Source organism: Acinonyx jubatus, chromosome B2 (genome assembly GCF_027475565.1).
Source record: "Acinonyx jubatus isolate Ajub_Pintada_27869175 chromosome B2, VMU_Ajub_asm_v1.0, whole genome shotgun sequence".
Classification (NCBI taxonomy): Eukaryota; Metazoa; Chordata; class Mammalia; order Carnivora; family Felidae; genus Acinonyx; species Acinonyx jubatus.
In genome coordinates this window covers 8076067-8093930 of record NC_069385.1, presented here as the reverse complement: position 1 = coordinate 8093930, position 17864 = coordinate 8076067, and the positions used below count along the sequence as shown (strand labels likewise).

The 17864-nt window shown below is 54.8% G+C and overlaps 1 protein-coding gene across 1 annotated transcript in view; it reads left to right on the top strand.

Moving 5' to 3' along the window:
• The window catches only part of IGF2R (insulin like growth factor 2 receptor), a 103057-nt gene that overhangs the window by 73294 nt on the left and 11899 nt on the right, over positions 1-17864 (top strand). The window contains exons 30-41 of the mRNA XM_027056511.2: positions 2209-2345; positions 3168-3358; positions 4847-4973; positions 6675-6794; positions 7117-7373; positions 7725-7943; positions 9949-10098; positions 12458-12619; positions 13868-14075; positions 14416-14562; positions 15565-15799; positions 16554-16690. Of these exons, the coding sequence (XP_026912312.2) occupies positions 2209-2345; positions 3168-3358; positions 4847-4973; positions 6675-6794; positions 7117-7373; positions 7725-7943; positions 9949-10098; positions 12458-12619; positions 13868-14075; positions 14416-14562; positions 15565-15799; positions 16554-16690 (2090 nt within the window). The remainder of the gene's footprint in view (positions 1-2208; positions 2346-3167; positions 3359-4846; positions 4974-6674; positions 6795-7116; positions 7374-7724; positions 7944-9948; positions 10099-12457; positions 12620-13867; positions 14076-14415; positions 14563-15564; positions 15800-16553; positions 16691-17864) is intronic.

The following is a 17864-nucleotide window of genomic DNA, read 5'->3' as shown; positions in this document are numbered from 1 at the left end:
AAACCTTGCATGATTCACGGTGTGAGTGGAATAGAGTGAGCGGGACGTCACCTGGCCTGTGCTCCACCCTGGCACGCTGCTTATGTGGCGGGGAGAAGGCGTGGAGAGGACAAGGGCGGAGGTGCAGAGGCCGGGGCGTTGGAGACAGTCGGGGGGTGCCCAGACAGCAGGTTCTCAGGGGCTGTCAGTGGCTCTTTTGATCTCTGTCGCCTGTGGCTCCTGGGACTGGGTGACTGGCAGCTCCTGAGGTGAAGTAGAGGCCTCTATTGTGTGTGCATTTCAGCGGTTGCCCTTGGAACTATTGCAAAATAGGCATCTTGTGTCCCGTCCCTGGAGGTTTCATCTGTGGTTCTCAACGGTTGGGGGACGTGCTGTCACTTCTGCTCTGTGATGATCCACCTGTAAAGGGTCACAGACTTACAGCATCCAGCCCTAGGGGAAAGTGTAGTCATTTCCATGTTTTCCTTCCCTGTTTTGTTGTGTTCTCTCCTTTTATCTGGGTAAAATGACAACTTTTTAAGTTTTAGTAATATGGGAAAGCATACATTCAGTAATATGTGTTTAGCAACTTTGAATCAGAATTTGTTTTGTAATGTTACCTTTTCCAGCTAATGTTTCTTAAGCATTTTCACGTGAAACAAATGCATTTCTCGTTTTTTTTTTTTAATTTTTTTTTTTTTTAACGTTTATTTATTTTTGAGACAGAGAGAGACAGAGCATGAATGGGGGAGGGGCAGAGAGAGAGGGAGACACAGAATCGGAAGCAGGCTCCAGGCTCCGAGCCATTAGCCCAGAGCCCGACGCGGGTCTTGAACTCACGGACCGCGAGATCGTGACCTGAGCTGAAGTCGGATGCTCAACCGACTGAGCCACCCAGGCGCCCCTGCATTTCTCATTTCTAATGGGCGTGAACTATCCTTCTGATAGGCCTAATTCATTCAGCTATTCTCTTTGTGCCACTGGAGACTGTTTTCTGCTTTCTGAGATTTGTGTACAAAGAGTCTTATTTTTGTGCATGAAACCTTTCCCACCAAATATATTTATGCTCAGTTTTTATTTTTATTATTTTTTTGTTTATTTTGAAAGAGCGAGAGTGCATGAGCGTGGGAGGGGCAGAGAGAGAGAATCCCAGGCAGGCTATGTGTTGTTAGTGTAGAGCCCAACGCGGGGCTTGGTCCCACGCACTGTGAGATCGTGGCCTGAGCTGAAACCAAGAGCTAGACGCTCAACCAGCTGAGCCACCCAGCTGCCCCAATGCACAATTTTTAAGGGAATTAATGAAATCAAAGGAAAATGGAATCGCCGGTTAAAATGGAAGTTTATACGTGCATATTGTAATGAATTTATAGGAGCGCAAACGTGTGTAAAAGGAGGTCACCTTGTCAATAAGGTTTTCTCTGACCGTGCTATCTAAAACCTCAGTCTTTCTCTGCCACCGGCCCCAAACCTCACATCGCCCTTCCCTGCCTCATTTTTCTCTTCGGCTTTAATTGCCATCTGATATATTGTGTACTTAAAAAAAAATTTTTTTTTAATTCTATTTATCGTGTTTTCCTTCTACTGGTAATTTCTGTGTCATAAGACAGGTGGTTTTCATCCATTTTGCTCAGTACAGTACCCTCAGTTTTAGCACCTGTCTTGTGAACGAATGAATGAATGCTTCCATTCTCTTATCTCCTGAGTCCTCGTCAAGTGCCATCTGTGACCGCATCTCTGTCTTCACCCAGACTTGGTGTGTCCCAGGGACAGAGCATGTGTCTTGCTCACCATTAACACCTCACCGGTGTGGGGCTGGCCCTCAGTAACGGTTCTGTTTGGGATTTGTGTAGTAAGTAAACGTTCAGCCCGAGAAGCGTCGACACCAGTTCATTTTTATTTCAGTGGCCGTTGGTCTCCTCGGGGTCCAACAGCAGGTAGCTGGCCCCGAGGGAGCTCTGAGTGGCCTGCTCTTTGCTCTTGTCCTCTCACTGGCTTGAGCGTGGGGAGCACTTCTCAGGCTTGGTCTCTGCTCTTTTCTGGGTGAATACAGACTTTTGCTGAACAAGGTGGTGGGAGAGGTCCAGGGTGAAGTTCTGTCCCGGGGTGAGATCGGAGTCCTGGGACGTCAGCCATAGACTGCACCTTGGATCCTTGGTCCTTTCCAGACCGAGTGCTCAGTGCGCACCCTGAATACACGTGAGCCTAATGGCAGTGCTCTCTTCCCTCCAGAGACGGGGCTGGCAACACCTTCGACCTCTCGTCGCTGGCAAGGTACAGTGACAACTGGGAAGCCGTCACGAGGACAGGGGCCACTGAGCACTACCTCATCAACGTTTGCAAGTCTCTGTCTCCCCAGGCTGGCTCGGGTGAGAGAGGACTCTTGGTGGGCTGTTGGCCTGTGGTCAGTTTGGGGGAAGATCAAGTGGGAGCAGGAGTCTTTGAAAGTGCATCCCCCCTTGACATCACGCAAGTGCTTTGGCCATGGGGTGGCAGGAGGAATTATTTAAGGGCTAATGACTGATCCCTGGGGTGGTCCAGGATAAATCAGCATTGGAGACTCTGCTGGGAACACTGTAATTTTGTTTGATCGTGAAGGGTTAGAGGTAGGTGGAGATGGTCATGGTGGCGGATATTTCCTAGCGGGGTAGGAGACACAGGGTGTGAAATGGAGATCGGGTGTGTGCTTTCTGTGTTTCTTGAGAGGAATGTGGGTGGGTGGTCCTTACATCTAAGGCCATGGGTCCCCTTCTCACTTTGTGTGGCTCCCAGTCCAGGAAGTGGGACTAGTTCTTTACCTGGGCAGATGGCACAGACATTTTGGGGACCGGGAAATTGGCAGAGTTCTTGGTAACTCTTAAAGATGGTATATGAGTGCCGGCTGTCAAAAATGTTCTGTTGGCTTCATGTAGGTAGTTCAGCTGCATCGTATTTGGGGTTCAGAAATAACTTAGGCTGTTGAACCTTGGAATCTCCCTGCACCCCATGCCTCCCCCATTCCATCTATGGTAAAACAGCATTTAACTGAGAAGTCCTGTGATATCACTGTCGTGTCACTTACATGAAAGAGAAAGAGCTATTCTGGAGTCACCGTTAGCTTCAAATACGTGGCATGTCTGACGTTACCTGCCTGATAAATTCTAGACGGGAGAATCACGGGAGGTAACTCTTGCCTGTGTCTTGTCTCACAGAGCCATGCCCTCCAGAAGCGGCCGTGTGTCTCCTGGGTAGCTCCAAGCCCGTGAACCTTGGCCGGGTGAGGGACGGGCCACAGTGGAAAGACGGCAGCACCATCCTGAAGTACGTTGATGGGGACTTGTGTCCAGACCAGATTCGGAAAAAGTCGACCACCATCCGATTCACCTGCAGTGAGAGCCAAGTCGTAAGTGACACGGCTTTCTCAGTCCCTGGTGCTCTGCGGGCAGTGTGAATCCAAGGGCCACTGAGACTGTCTTGTTGCCCTTGGGATGTGAACAGAGGGCCCAGGCTGCCCCCGCACAACAGCCCTGCCCCAGCCCTGCGGCTCGTGGGGCACCTCTCTTCTCTGGCTTCTGGCATGCCTGACCTGGCATTTCTAGTTTCAGAGTTGGTTGGTTCTGTTTAAAGTGTGGTTCCCCAAAGGTCCCCCAAAGGCTGTGGAGAAAACTAGTATTCGAGAGCCCGCCCTGTGTCTTCACGGACGTGGCTCGGGAGAAGCAGAAGGTTGGACAAACTCTGTTCAGGGCAGCTCGCCCGCTTCCTGCCTGTGCAACTTGCTTGATTACTTAACCATCCTAAGCTGTTTACCCATTAATAACGTGAGCTATTCCCATCTTGCCAAACCGAAGTGAGCTGGAGGAGGTAAGAGGGTGCCACGCGTCGTTGCCGGGGTGCGGTAGGGGCACGGCAGAGGGGGGACGGCCTCGTTTCTGCCGACCGTGCCCGTCTCCGATGGGCTGCTGTGTGTAGGTAAGCAGGTGTGGGCTGAATGAACGGTTTCTTGGGACTGTTTCTCGCCACGGGAACGTCTCCACTCGTGAGCTCAAGATGAAGCCCCGTGTGCTGTTGTGTGAGACTAGGGTTGTAGACAGTTTAGGAATAAGGACAGGCGGGACCAGCACACTCCTTGTTAGGACAGGGCGCCCGCTCTCTCAGCTGTTTGGCCGGCAGCGATAGGAGGAGCCCAGGGAGCCCCAGGAGCCAGAGGTCGGCCCTCTTAAGGGAGCAGCAGCCGAGGCTTCCTCCTCAGGAAACTAGGCACGTGAGCCACTGGGGCTGGACCCCCGGGCCCCGATAGATACTCTCAGCTCTGTAACCGGGCAGAGGCTCAGGGCAGAGAAGAGAGCCGATGGACGCGGGGTGGGGACGCGGGGGTGGCCCGCGAGGGGCTGTGCACGCGGTGGCCCAGGCCGTGCCCTGTGCTGCACGTGGGCTGTGGCCAGGTGGCAGAAGCGTTGGGATGCGCGGAGGGTTGGTAGAATAAATGGCTCATTCTTTGGCGGGCTTTTTGCCTCCAGTAGCAGATTTTGAGGTCCTTTGTTTTTCACAATGTTATCAGCTATTTACTCTTTCCTGACGCACCGGAGCCCTGCAGGCCTCCTCGCCCGCCGAGGCCTCCGCCCCTCCTTCCCAGCCCGAGCTGTGGGGAAGTGTCCATGGGCGCCCTAGCAGATTTCCAGCCCTGGGTCCGTCTCACCTGCTCTGCACGTGTTAAGCCCCTGGTGAAACACCCGGAACGGGTCTCCACCCTCGGCTTTCCGAAATGTGCCCTCACCCCACGCAGACGCTGCCGTGCGTCCTGCGTGGTGCTGCGGAGAAGCTGCTGCTTGGCATAGGTTGACGTCCTGTAGAAAACCTGCCCTGTTGGCAACGCTCTGTCCTTTGCTCGCAGAACTCCAGGCCCATGTTCATCAGCGCGGTGGAGGACTGTGAGTACACCTTCTCCTGGCCCACAGCCGCCGCCTGTCCTGTGAGGAGCAATGTGCACGACAACTGCCAGGTCACCAACCCTGCCACAGGTGAGGGACGCCACCCGTCGGCCACCCACCCCCACAGGGAGGGACGCCGCCCGTCGGCCATCCGCCCCCACAGGGAGGGACGCCGCCCGTCGGTCACCCGCCCCCACAGGGAGGGACGCCTCCCGTCGGTCACCGCCCCCCGTCAGTCACCTACCCCTACAGGGAGGGACGCGCCAGTCACCAACCCCCCACAGGGAGGGATGCTGCTTGTCACCTACCCCCACAGGGAAGGACGCTGCCCGTTGGTCACCTACCCCCACACGGAGGGACGCTGCCAGTGGGTCACCTACCCCCACAGGGAGGGACGCCACCCTTCGGTCACCTACCCACACAGGGAGGGACACTGCCTGTCAGTCACCTACCCCGACATGGAGGGACGCCACCCTTCGGTCACCTACCCACACGGGGAGGGACGCCACCCGTCAGTCACCTACCCACACAGGGAGGGATGCCGCCCGTCAGTCACCTACCCCCATAGGGAGGGACACCGCCAGTCACCAACCCCCCCACAGGGAGGGATGCCGCTTGTCACCTACCCCCATCAGGAGGGACACCACCTGTTAGTCACCTACCCCCACAGGGAGGGATGCCGCTTGTCACCTACCCCCATCGGGAGGGACACCACCCATCAGTCACCTACCCCCACAGGGAGGGACACCGCCTGTCAGTCACCTACCTCCACAGAGAGGGACACCGCCAGTTACCAACCCCCCCACAGTGAGGGACGCCGCCCGTCAGTCACCTACCCCCACAGGGAGGGACACCGCCAGTCACCAACCCCCCCCACAGGGAGGGACGCCGCCCGTCAGTCACCTGCCCCCACAGGGAAAGACACCGCCAGTCACCAACCCCCCCACAGGGAGGGACGCCGCCTGTCAGTCACCTGCCCCCACAGGGAGGGATGCCGCTTGTCACCTACCCCCATCAGGAGGGACACCACCTGTCAGTCACCTACCCCCACAGGGAGGGATGCTGACAGTCACCCACCCCCACAATGAGGGACACTGCCAGTCACCCGTGCCCCATAGTGGGGGACCCAACCTGAAGCCGGGGAGCCAGACAGCCTTGGGCAGCCGCATTCTGTCGTGTGCGTACCCGTTGGCGTCTGCCCCCCCCCCCCCCCCCCCCCCCCCGGGTCTACTCGGAGCTCTCCTTCGGTGAGGAGATCAGCCCCTCTCCCTGAGAGCCATGCTGTGGTCCGTGACTCCTGTTTCCCAGGGTGCCAGTCACACCAGCTGGAGGCTTGCGGATTTGTCAGAGTCAGTCTCCTTGTTAACCTTCCAGTGGTAACGTGGGGACAGCTAGGAGACCTCGACTGAATGTCCGTGCCTGGGCCCCAGAGAGGTGTGGGTTCATTGGCAGCGGGAGGGGTGCCATCAGGTCCCCCCGCATCCCACCACAGCCCTACTGGCTGCTGTGGCCCAGCCCGGGGGGAGGAGGGGGAGGCTGTGGAGCCGCTGGCTTCTGGGTCAAGAGGAGCCATCCCATAAACTTGGGGACTGCAGCCTCATGATCTAGCCTAGCTGGCCAGGGGCACTTTTAGGGCCACGTCTGTGATTGAGGAGGGGGGCGGAGGGGACTCCTGGAGAGACGTCAGAAGCCCCGATGGCCACCGTGATGTGTGTGTGAGGATGCTGGCAGCGGGCCTCCTGAGTCCACGCGACCTGGCGTCACTGCGTCCGTCCCCTCTCTCCCTCGTAGGACATCTGTTTGACCTGAGCTCTTTAAGTGGCAAATCCGGGTACACGGCCGCATACAGCGAGAAGGGGCTCGTGTACATCAGCGTGTGCGGGGAGAACGAGAACTGCTCTCCTGGCGTGGGTAAGTGCCGCGGCCTCCCACTGTGGCCCGGCTGTCCCTGCCCGGAGGTTGTCCCGACCTCTGCACTCCTGTGCCAGAAGAGAGGAGTAGATCCAAAGGTCGATCACCTTCTCTGCCGTAACAGTCTGCTCACGTGGGGGAAACGCGTGGCCACGTGACAATATGTTAGAGACGTGACACCTGTCGAAACCACATTGGACGCTCAGAATTCTGAGCGTTAGCTCCGATTTAACCATCTGCATTTGCAGAAAGCGGTCCTCGGAAGGCCGGTCATCTGAATCCCTAATGGTGTGTTTTTCCTCCCCCTCTGCGTCCGGTGCAGGGGCCTGCTTTGGGCAGACCAGGATCAGCGTGGGCAAGGCGAGCAAGAGGCTGACGTACGTGGACCAGGTCTTACAGCTGGTGTACGAGGACGGGTCGCCCTGCCCGTCCAAATCCGGCCTCACCTACAAGAGCGTCATCAGCTTTGTGTGCAGGCCTGAGGCCGGGCCCACCAACCGGCCCATGCTTATTTCTCTCGACAAGCAGACGTGCACACTCTTCTTTTCCTGGCACACGCCTCTGGCCTGCGAGCAGGTGGTGAGTCTGGGGCTGGGCACGTGTGGCCTCTGAGAAGTGCCTGCCTGACGCCTGGGGCTGCCCGCAGCCCGGGGGACCCCGGTTCTGTCACGAGTTCCACTGCAGCTCACCGACCCCCGGCCCCCCCCCCCCCCCCCCCGCCCCGCCTTGGGTACCCAGCATCTTTTATCCAGCTGTGGTCGTCGTGACAGTGAACGGTTGAAGGTGCCCAGTGTTCTGTAACCGAGAATTCGGGGACATCGATCCATCTTCCGTGCTTTTTCTGTTCAGTTTTTAAATTCCCGTGGGTAACTGAGTGGAGATTAGGAGAATGTCACTGTAGACTCCAGCGAGGTCTTCCCTGTGTGACAGACGGAATGCTCCGTGAGGAACGGAAGCTCCATTATTGACCTGTCCCCACTCATCCACCGTACGGGGGGCTACGAGGCGTATGACGAGAGCGAGGACGACACCTCTGACACCGGCCCCGATTTCTACATCAACATCTGCCAGCCTCTGAACCCCATGCACGGGGTGCCTTGTCCTGCCGGGGCAGCTGTGTGCAAGGTTCCTGTTGACGGTGCCCCCATAGTGAGTATGGGAAACTCAAGGTGGAGACAAGCTTTGCGAGAGTTTTAACCGTAACGGCCGTGTCGTGTTTCTTGCGTTCAGTGGAGGGTTACGCACAAAGAATGGAGAGATGAGCTGGGGCTGTGTGTGTTCTGGGACCAGCAGGGGAAGAGTGATGTCAGGATTTGGGCACTGAGCTGGCGGCTGCTGACCGCGGCCAGAGAGTCTCTGAGCTGTGGAAGAGAGCGTGAACACGGGGATACACGGGCTGCTCGTATCGTGTTGGGAGTCTCCGGGTTGACCCTGGTCCAGAAACTTTTATGTAAAGTGGCAAGAAAGAACATGGAGAAGGCGTGGCTTCTTTCTTTGAAGTGCACGTCTTGTGTGAAGAACATGCTTATGACCTGTGTGTGCTTTTTTTTGGAAAATGAATTATTCAGGGCAAGAGCAGATTTGCTAATTGCTGGATACCACCCTGCCTTGAAAGTTTTGGTCTCAAACTAGCCCTTTTTAGTATTGCTTTGGGTTTTTAAAAATTACTTGCATGAATTATCTTCGGGTTTTATCAAATCCTTGCTACCTTTTTTGGTGCTTGTTTATTTTTGAGAGAGAGGAAGTGGGAGATGGGCAGAAAGACAGGGAGACAGAGAATCCCAAGCAGGCTCCGTGCTGTCAGCACAGAGCCCGACACGGGGCTCAAACTCACCAACTGTGAGATCATGACCTGAGTCAAAATCAAGAGTCGAACACTCAACTGACTGAGCCACACAGGAGCCCTTATTGCTACATTTTTTTTTTTTATTTGAGATGCATCTCAAAAGGGTCCATTTCTATACTTTTATCTCTATGCTTTACATAGTCCTGTTGTAAGATACATAAATGTTCTTTTAAAAATGGATGGTATCTGCAGCATTTGGGAAGAAATGTCGGGAGCGGGTGGGGGAAATTGGCCGTGATACGAATTTAACACAAAGTCCGTAGCTCTGTGAGAAACGTTGGGCCTGGGTGAACCAAATCTTAGATCGGTACAGATCGGTACCCTTGTGTGAATCCCTTTCTGAGAGGTCGGATCTGCTGTGTTTTCCTGCTTGGCTACCCTTTTTCAGATATTAAAAATTGTAGTAAGTTCTCTACGTGGAGCAGGAATTGTGGCCTGAATGTGCTCCATGGTGGTGAACGAGAGCGTCGCGGCTCGCTCACACACACACTCATCACGCACACACACACCGTTCCTGGCTGTTCAGCTTTCCTTCGTTCATGTGTTTATTTGCTCAGAACTATTTATTGAGCAGCCAGTGTGTGTCAGATGCTGTGCTAAGCAGTATCGTGTCATGAGGCACACGCCTGTGCCCTCCCCAAGGACGTACCAAGGGGCACTGCCGAGGAGACGGGCAATCCCAGTGCAGTGGTGGGCATGAGATGAGCCAGCTGGGGGCAGAGATGTGGGTTTCTGCCTTACACCATCAGGTGATAGAAGACAGTGCAGCATTCTTGATTTGACTGGAGAGAGAAATTCTTGTTGCCTGGAGTCTTTGAAAATTGACCGTGATTAGAAGTAGAATCGTTGTGGGGTGCCTGGGTGGCTCCGTTGCTTGGGTGTCTGACTTCAGCTCAGGTCATGTCGTGATTCGTGGGTTCGAGCCCCACATCGGGCTGTGTGCGGACAGCTCGGAACTTGGAGCCTGCTTCGAAGTCTGTGTCTCCCTCTCTCTCTCTGTCCCTCCCCTGCTGGCACTGTCTTTCTCTTTCTCTCTCAAAGATAAAACATTAAAAAAAAAAAAAGAAGAAATAGAATCACGTTATAAACTATAGGATGGAAACTGATAACCGCTGGCCAACTGAAGTTTCTGCCAAGCAGCTTATTATCAAGACTTGTCAAGCGAGTTGCCGTTAACCGAGTTTCTTTAGATGCTACTCGGTTTCAAAACAGATGAGCTTGTATATTTGCAGTTCTGTATTAGCTCTTATTCCGCTAACACGGGGAACAATTTCCTGAAATGTTGTTTGCTTTTTTTTCTTTGCTTAGGATATTGGTCGAGTCACAGGACCTCCGATACTCAACCCCATAGCTAATGAAGTTTACTTGAATTTTGAAAGTAGTACTCCCTGCCTAGCAGACAAGCATTTCAACTACACCTCCCTGATCGCATTTCACTGTAAGAGAGGCGTGAGCATGGTAAGTGTGCACCTGTTCACAATTTGGGGGCTGAAGCTTGGACCAGTGAACCAGAGCTGCGAGTCCCAAAAGCGTGCTGCAGAGCTAAGGACGTCCCTACTGAAAATGGGTGCTGTCATAGGTTAGTCAGTGGTGCCTTGAATAATTTAAAACCGTTAATTTAACAGTGAGTAAGCCCATCCTGAATGAACAGGGCAGACTGCCCAGCGAGCTCACTGTGATGTAAAAACATGAAGTGCATGTGAGCCGAGGTGTGGCGTTCAACTTGGCCCACCAGCGTGTAAAAGTGTCAGCTTCTTTTTCCTTCTTAAAAACTGTAACAGTGATTTTGTTCTCATTGGGAAGTCAGACAGACTTTTAGTGGCTGTAATCATTCAGGATGCGACCCCAAATTTAGAAGTTAGCAAACATAAGATCTCTGGAATCAGAACAGCTGTAACAGAGTTGTAGGTGTTACTTCTAAGGAGGTTATTGATTTGTTTTACATGCATTTAAAAATGAGACTGGCTTCCACCCCGAGTACCATTTTGTTGCACAGGGTTTTTGCATACATTTACCGTTGACTTCTACCTGCGAATAGGAGATGGATGGATCATGGCTCCATCATAGTGACTCAGAGCTGCCTGACTCCCGCAGCCCTGCAGTGGTCGCTGGGACCCCCCCCCCCCCCCCCCGCCTTCTGCTCAGGTGGAGAGCTCTTTGCTGTAGGCAGCCCGGCCTCACAGCCCCTTATCTGTGCTTCTGAAGTCTGTAGAGCTCAGAAAACTCCCAACCCTCTCACGTGAAGGGGGGAGGCTACTTGTGGTATTTGTCCACATAAGGAGAATATTCATACATTTTGCTGCAGAAATATTCATGTGCTTGATTCTAGTACTCTGTGTGTATGTGTGGGGGGTGGGTAATAGAAACAAAGGTCTCAAATCACTTTTTAACATCTTGAAGCCGATGAATTATAAAGCTCATCTGCCCTGAGGAGCTCAGGTAATGGATTATGGTTCTGGAATGTGTCTTGTAAATTCAGTAGGATACCTTTCTGATTTCTCAGCCTGTCACAGGTTTGTAAGGGAAAGAGAGCTCTGGCTGCCACATAGGTATTTTGACAGCGGTAGGAAGTGACGTGGCTGGGGCCTGATGCCTGATGAGGAGGGACAGTGTGGTAACTGAGAGGGAAGAAGCAAACCTTGCCGCCTGGGCCGTCTCCATGTGGTGCCGCAAAGCACCGCCGGGCCCTGGGACACGTCACTGTTCACAGATTGTCCCGCGACTGTCAGGGTAATCCTGAGTTCTCAAGGCAGGGCGGAGCTCTGATCAACAAAGTCTTCTTATCTCTCCATACTGTGTGCGTTTACGAGGGCGTGTGGGCGTGTCTCAACAGGCACCCGCCGTGAAGGCAGTGTGGCTTACTCTGTAGAAAGGCTTCCAGTTTGGGTATTTCATTCTTCAGAGGGGGATTGGTCTTTTGAAGATCCACCTCTCCTGAGGAGCCCTGGTTATCTCACACGCCACGTAGAGAATGTGTGACGGCTCAGTGCTGAAGCTGAATGCACGTGGTCCAGTGCACACACGGGGGTCTCTCCGATTCTCAGAGCAGCAGCGGGTTGAAAGTGAGCAGTGTTTACTGGGTTTCAGAAACAAGGCATCTCACACGAAATGTGCATTCGATTTTGGAAAGATCTTTAAGAGATTTTCTTCCCCCGTGGTTTATTATCTTTCACGGGAATATTTTCTCCACTTATGTTCATAGAAAAACAGATGCTCGGCAGCAGCTAAAACCGAGATTCCTGACCAGCTGCCCCATCTGTGTTTTTGTGGCTGTTGCTGAGCGAGGGAGGGCATAGACACGTCAGTTCAGGACACTTGGCCTGTGGAAAGTCGGGCCGAGTTGCGTGTGGCCCTCATGATGAAAACTCAGTTGCTACACACGGAGCAGAGACCCTGCTCGTGAGCGAACTGGAGCGCCTCCCGGCCTCCTCTGCGCAGGCAGGGTCTGTTTCACACCCTCCTCTGCCGTGACATCGGAAGAACTGCTAGTGGGGACACGGAGACTGTCTCCAAGTGCGGGGCGACTGGAGGTCGCGAGGGGGCCTGGGTGTGTGGGCACGGCTGCCCGGTGGTGCTGTGAGGGCAGAGTCGTGGTCCCTTGCAGCTGGTGGTGGCGACTGTCCCCCCACCCCGGAGCGAAGCCCCTGTGGGTCACCGAGAGCACCCAGTGGCCTCACAGCCACGTCTGCGGCTGGGGTGGGGGGCAGGGGTGGCGCCTGCAGCCCCCGGAAGCAGGAGTCTCTCTCTGGCGCTGGCTGGGGCACAGAGCCGTGTGGGGGATGCTGTACTTAACTCTCGTGGCTTTCCTTTTGAACAGGGAGTTCCCATGCTGCTGAGGACCAGTGACTGTGACTTTGTGTTTGGGTGGGAGACCCCACTGGTCTGTCCCGACGAAGTGCGGGTCGATGGCTGCTCCCTGACGGACGAGCAGCTGCATTACAGCTTCAACCTGTCCAGCCTTTCCAAGGTCCCCTTCAAGGTGAGGCGGCTCAGCCAGAGCCCGGCGGCCCTGGCGACACGGTGGCCGGGGTTCTTTCTGACAGCCACTTGTGTTTTAAGTAACAGGACACCTGTGACCCCCGAGGCACAGTGTGTTGGGGGGCGGGGGTGGGTAGTGGGCTCAGCGCCGCTCATGGATGCACAGGATTAGCCTGTCGGGGATTCCGGATCGTGTAGCGAACCAGTCACGGCTAACGCTTGAGTTGTGCTCCATGGTTCAGAGTTTCATTCCTTATGGCTTTGTCAAGATGAAAGGACACAACGGAGATCAGGAGGCTGCTTGGGGATGGGCGTGTGACCACGTGCCCCATAAGGGCCAGGGCCGGGGCCAGGTGTAGCGTACCTGGCAGAGGCCACGTGGAATTTCCCTCGTGTCTCCCTGCAACCTGGCTTCAAGATAAAGAGGCAGCTATTTCACTGATTGCAGAGGTAATGGGCGGAGGGAGCTAGGATGCCCCCCTGATTTAGATGCATTTGCATGGGTGGGGGAGGGGGTGGCTTATCTTACTCTTGGCCTGTGTGTCGTGGGCCTGATGTTGACGAGGCCATGGGCATCTTGGATCACTGGTGTTTGGAGGACCGTGCATCTCTAGGCCTGTGATCTAGATGTTACCGAGTCATACACTGATGATCTAGATGTTACCGAGTCATACACTGACGACCATGCCGACCAAATCCCAGCACCTCCCAGGCGGTGGATGGTCGCTGGTGAGCAGTGAGCCCAGGGCCCTGGCTCCTGTGATGGAGACCTTGCGCAGGTGTGACAGGTGTGCAGGTGGGGGCCAGGCGGGGAAGGCAAGATACATATTTAATTACGCCGTGTCCACTTAGTGACCATCAACTCAGTCCTCACCATTCCCACGTTGCGAGCAGGGAGCTGGGGCTTCGGGAAGGGGATGAGCAGCCCCGCGGTCTTCTGGATGGCTCCCTGCCAGAGGCCCGGCTGCGGAGCACAGCCAGCCGTGTGCGGGAGGAGGAGGAAGGCTGGGCCTGGGAGTGGAGGGAGATGTGGGTCCTTCCGGTGGCTGGAGGGAAACATCCAGACAGCGGGTAAGGCATTGCCCTGTGCGGGGAGGTCAGGATTGGAGAGAAGGAAGGTTAGCACTGAGGCACCCATGCAGAGCCCACAGGCAGCCCCTGCTTTCTTGCACGAGTGCACCTCCCCGCAGCGATGGCTCCTCTCTGTCTTGAGAGCCACTGATAGCCATGCGTGGTGTTGTCTGTCCAGGTGACTCGGGACTCACGCACCTACAGCGTGGGGGTATGCACCGCGGCGGCGGGCCCGGAGCAAGGAGGGTGTAAGGACGGAGGTGTCTGCCTGCTTTCTGGGACCAAGGGGGCATCTTTTGGACGGCTGGCGTCGATGAGACTGGATTATAGGCACCAGGACGAAGCTGTCATTTTAAGTTACGCCAATGGAGATAATTGTCCTCCAGGTAAATCTTCGTAGCGGGATGCATTTGACGGTCCTGGGAGATGTGGTGTTAGACCTGGCAGCAGGAGGAAACTGAGGCATGAAGCTCCAGATGCTGTGAATGCTGACCCCTGGCCCGGACCACGCAGTGTTCCACCCGGGCAGCCCCGGGTGTGAGCGCTTGGGCTCTGAACACACTCTGGCCTGCGAGCCGCTTGTCACCTTGTGGTCCTCGTGTTGGTTTAGGGTGACTGCTCCCGTCAGAGATCCTTTTGAGCATCCCCAGGTGATCGTGCCCAGCGAGGAGAGTGGAGCCGAGGTCGTGCCGGTCATCAGGGTCTCACAGGTATTCTTTGTTCCAGAAACCGAGGAAGGTGACCCCTGTGTGTTCCCCTTCATATTCAACGGGAGGAGCTACGACGAGTGCGTTCTGGAGGGCAGGGCGAGGCTCTGGTGCTCCACCACCGCGGACTACGACAGAGACCACGAGTGGGGCTTCTGCAGACATTGTACGTGGCAGAGCACGCGTCTGGGCCCAGGCTGCCCTGTAGCCAGTGTCCTTCCCAGGCTCGCGTCGTGCCTGCGCCTTTGTGGGTGTCCAAGTTAATGCAGAAATTTTGTTGCGTGTAGTTTTTCCACATCGTGCCTATTTCCCATAGAGAAAGGACGTGTCTCATTGCTCCAGGGGCGTGTTACATGACCGTGCATGTGGACCTCAGTAGAGCACAGTTGACGTGCAGGTGTCAGGGGGCCAGCGAGGCCTGCTCGCTCCAGGGATCTGTGTCCGTGGACCGGGTCTCAGCACTGATGATGCACATTCGTGCTTATTAGAATCCCACTTGTCACAAGTCTGCAGGGTGGCAGTAATCAGAAAGGGTGGGGGCGGGGGGGGGGATCCTCCACTGGCTGTCTGCTGGGGGTGGGGGCAGGCTCAGGACAGGGGCGGGGGGTTCAGCATGAGCCGGACATCACGGCCTTGCTCTGGCGATGCTTGGAGACAAGGGAACCCTGCTCACGTGTGTGGCACAGATGTGAGCTCTCAAAGGAAGTGATGAGAAAATGCATAAAAAATCAGTTGTCGTGAGTGATCAGGGACAAGATGCTACAAAGAGAGTGCCAAGTGTCAAATTCACAAGGGGACTGATACAGTTTTGTTTGGAGGCTTGTTGCGACAGGATCTTTCTCCTGGTCTGTTGGATGACACGTTTTTAGGTGATTAGAGGTATCTTGTTGCTGTTTTAATTTGTTGTTCTCACCCACATGTGATCGAATGTGGAGTGTCCGTCCACAGGGAATTGAGCTCGGGCCGCGGGGTCACGAAGCCCAGGAAGGGACCCTGTGCCCTGAGGGGTCTTGGTCTGTTTCGGGTTAGGATCTGGGTGAACGGAACAGGACGGGCTCTGCCCCTGCCATGTGGGCAGCGGCCGGCCAACGCAGCTGAGGGGGAGGAGGGGAGGAGCCGATGCAGGACCAGGCCACGGTCTGACTTTTCCCGCATGCTGCGCCCCCAGCAAACAGCCACCGGACGTCCGCGATCATCTTCAAGTGTGACGAGGACGCTGATATCGGGAGGCCACAGGTCTTCAGTGAAGTTCGTGGCTGTGAGGTGACATTTGAGTGGAAGACGAAAGTTGTGTGCCCCCCAAAGAAGATGGAGTGCAAGTTCATCCAGAAGCACAAAACCTATGACTTAAGGCTGCTGTCCTCACTCACCGGCTCCTGGTTCTTTGTCCACGAAGGAGTCTCGTGAGTACCTGCCACCTCTTGTCAGCCATGACCTTTTCTCGGGCCTGATGGTGATGGGCACATGGCAGTCCACCTTTGTGTCCCCCCAGAGCTGGGGCTGTCATGGAAATCCGGTGCTTGTGGTGGCTTGTATGCCCCTGGGCTCTAGGGAGCAGCCCGCTGGTGTCTGGCCTAGTGGGCGTGGCCGCTTTGGAAGGCAGAGGAAGACAGAAAGGGAGCCTCTGGAACCAGAAGCTGGCGATCAGCAGTTGGCCGGACACAGAGTCTCGATTGGCATCATGTTTGGAAGGGGCTTCTGTCTGCTGCTGGGGGTGTGTGTGTGCGGGGTGGGGGCAGGGGGAGCGGGGGTGAATTGGTTTTCTCAACTCTTTGGCACAAACCCCTTGGGCTGTGTGGTTCAGGGTTCGTGCGCCGTGGTGGCTGCTCTGTGCACGGCCCCCACTCTGCCCGGCACCCCCAGATCAGGAAGTCCTCAGCCTGGGGCGGGGGCGTGGACTTGGGCCACAGCTGGTCCCGACCCGAAAGCCCTTCTAAACCGCACCGTCTCAGGGTCCACCCCCACTGGCCTGGTTGACGCGCTCCCGTTTTCAGTAACCGGATAGTCTCTGTCTCAGTGCCGTCTTCAGAGGTGCTCTGGCATACCTGGTTGTCACAACGATTACTGTTTCTGAAAGTGACGGATGGAGCTGCACCCCAGTGTGCCAGGGCAGACTAACCTTGCGCCCCTCCCCCATCCCTTTGTGTTGTTCTACAGGTACTATATAAATCTGTGCCAGAAAATATATAAAGGGCCCCTCGACTGCTCGGACCGAGCCAGCATCTGCAAAAAGAGTGCGTCTGGTGTCGTCCAGGTCTTGGGGCTCGTTCACACGCAGAAGCTGGACGTCCTAGGTAAGGCCCTGGGTCCTTGTGCATGGTTACAGGTGTCTCATCAGAATTGGGAAGGAAAAGGCATCCTCATAGGCCAGGAGGCTCAGCACGGGCTTCAGTTGAAACTGCCAGATAGAATTCCCAATGGTTGTCCAGTGTTCCAGTAACTCCTGGAACATGAGTAAGCACCGCTTTGCATTCTCTGAGGTGGCACGTCCTGGCAGGTGTGTTCAAGAGGGTTCGGCTCTCTTGCAAACATCCTTCCCCACCCAAGAGGGTCACAGTGGTTAAGGTTCTGCTGAATCCCTGCTCCAGCTCTGGGCCGAGCACAGAATCTGCATAAACACGTGCAAGCATTTATTCGGGAGAGCTGAACGGTTACACAAGAACTTGGCAAAGATAATTCAGGGGTACGTTTTTGTAATATCTTAACAGTTTAGAAAAATAGTAACAAATAATAATAATGAAGCTTTTTTTAATAGCGTTTTTAGAAAATTCATCTTGCAACTGGTTGTTTAGTGAAAGATTCTTTCGTTATTTAAAAGAGGAAGGTAGCTGGGGTGCCTGGTTGGCTCAGTGGGTTAAGCGTCCGACTTCAGCTCAGGTCATGATCTCACGGTTTGTGAGTTCGAGCCCCGCATCGGGCTCTGTGCTGACAGCTCAGAGCCTGGAGACTGCTTCGGATTCTGTGTCTCCCTCTCCCTCTGTCCCTCCCCTGCTCACGCTCTGACTCTCTCATTGACTTTCAATAATAAATAAACATTAAAAAAAAAAATTTAAAAGAGGAAGGTAGGGCCATCTGGGTGGCTCAGTTGGTCAAGCATCCGACTCTTGATTTCAGCTCAGGTATGACCTCACAGTTGTGGGTTTGTGGGGATTGGGCCCCACATGGGGGGCCCTGTGCTGAAAATGCAGAGTCTCCTTGGGACTCTCTCTCTCTCTCTCTCTCTCTGCCCCTCCCCCACGGGTGCACGTGTGTGTTCTCTAAATAAATCAACGTTTAAATAAAAATAAAAGGAGAAGGTAGATTTTTCTTAGGTAGATACAGTTGGGGTCAGTTGGGGTGTATTAGGGGGACCAGTAAAGAAAAATACCTTTATCTTGTTGGGCTAGAGAGGGGTCCCCGGGTTGCCCTGATTAAATCACAGGGTGACTCGAGTTTGTGTGAGCTGTCGAAAAAGAGGCAGGGAATTCT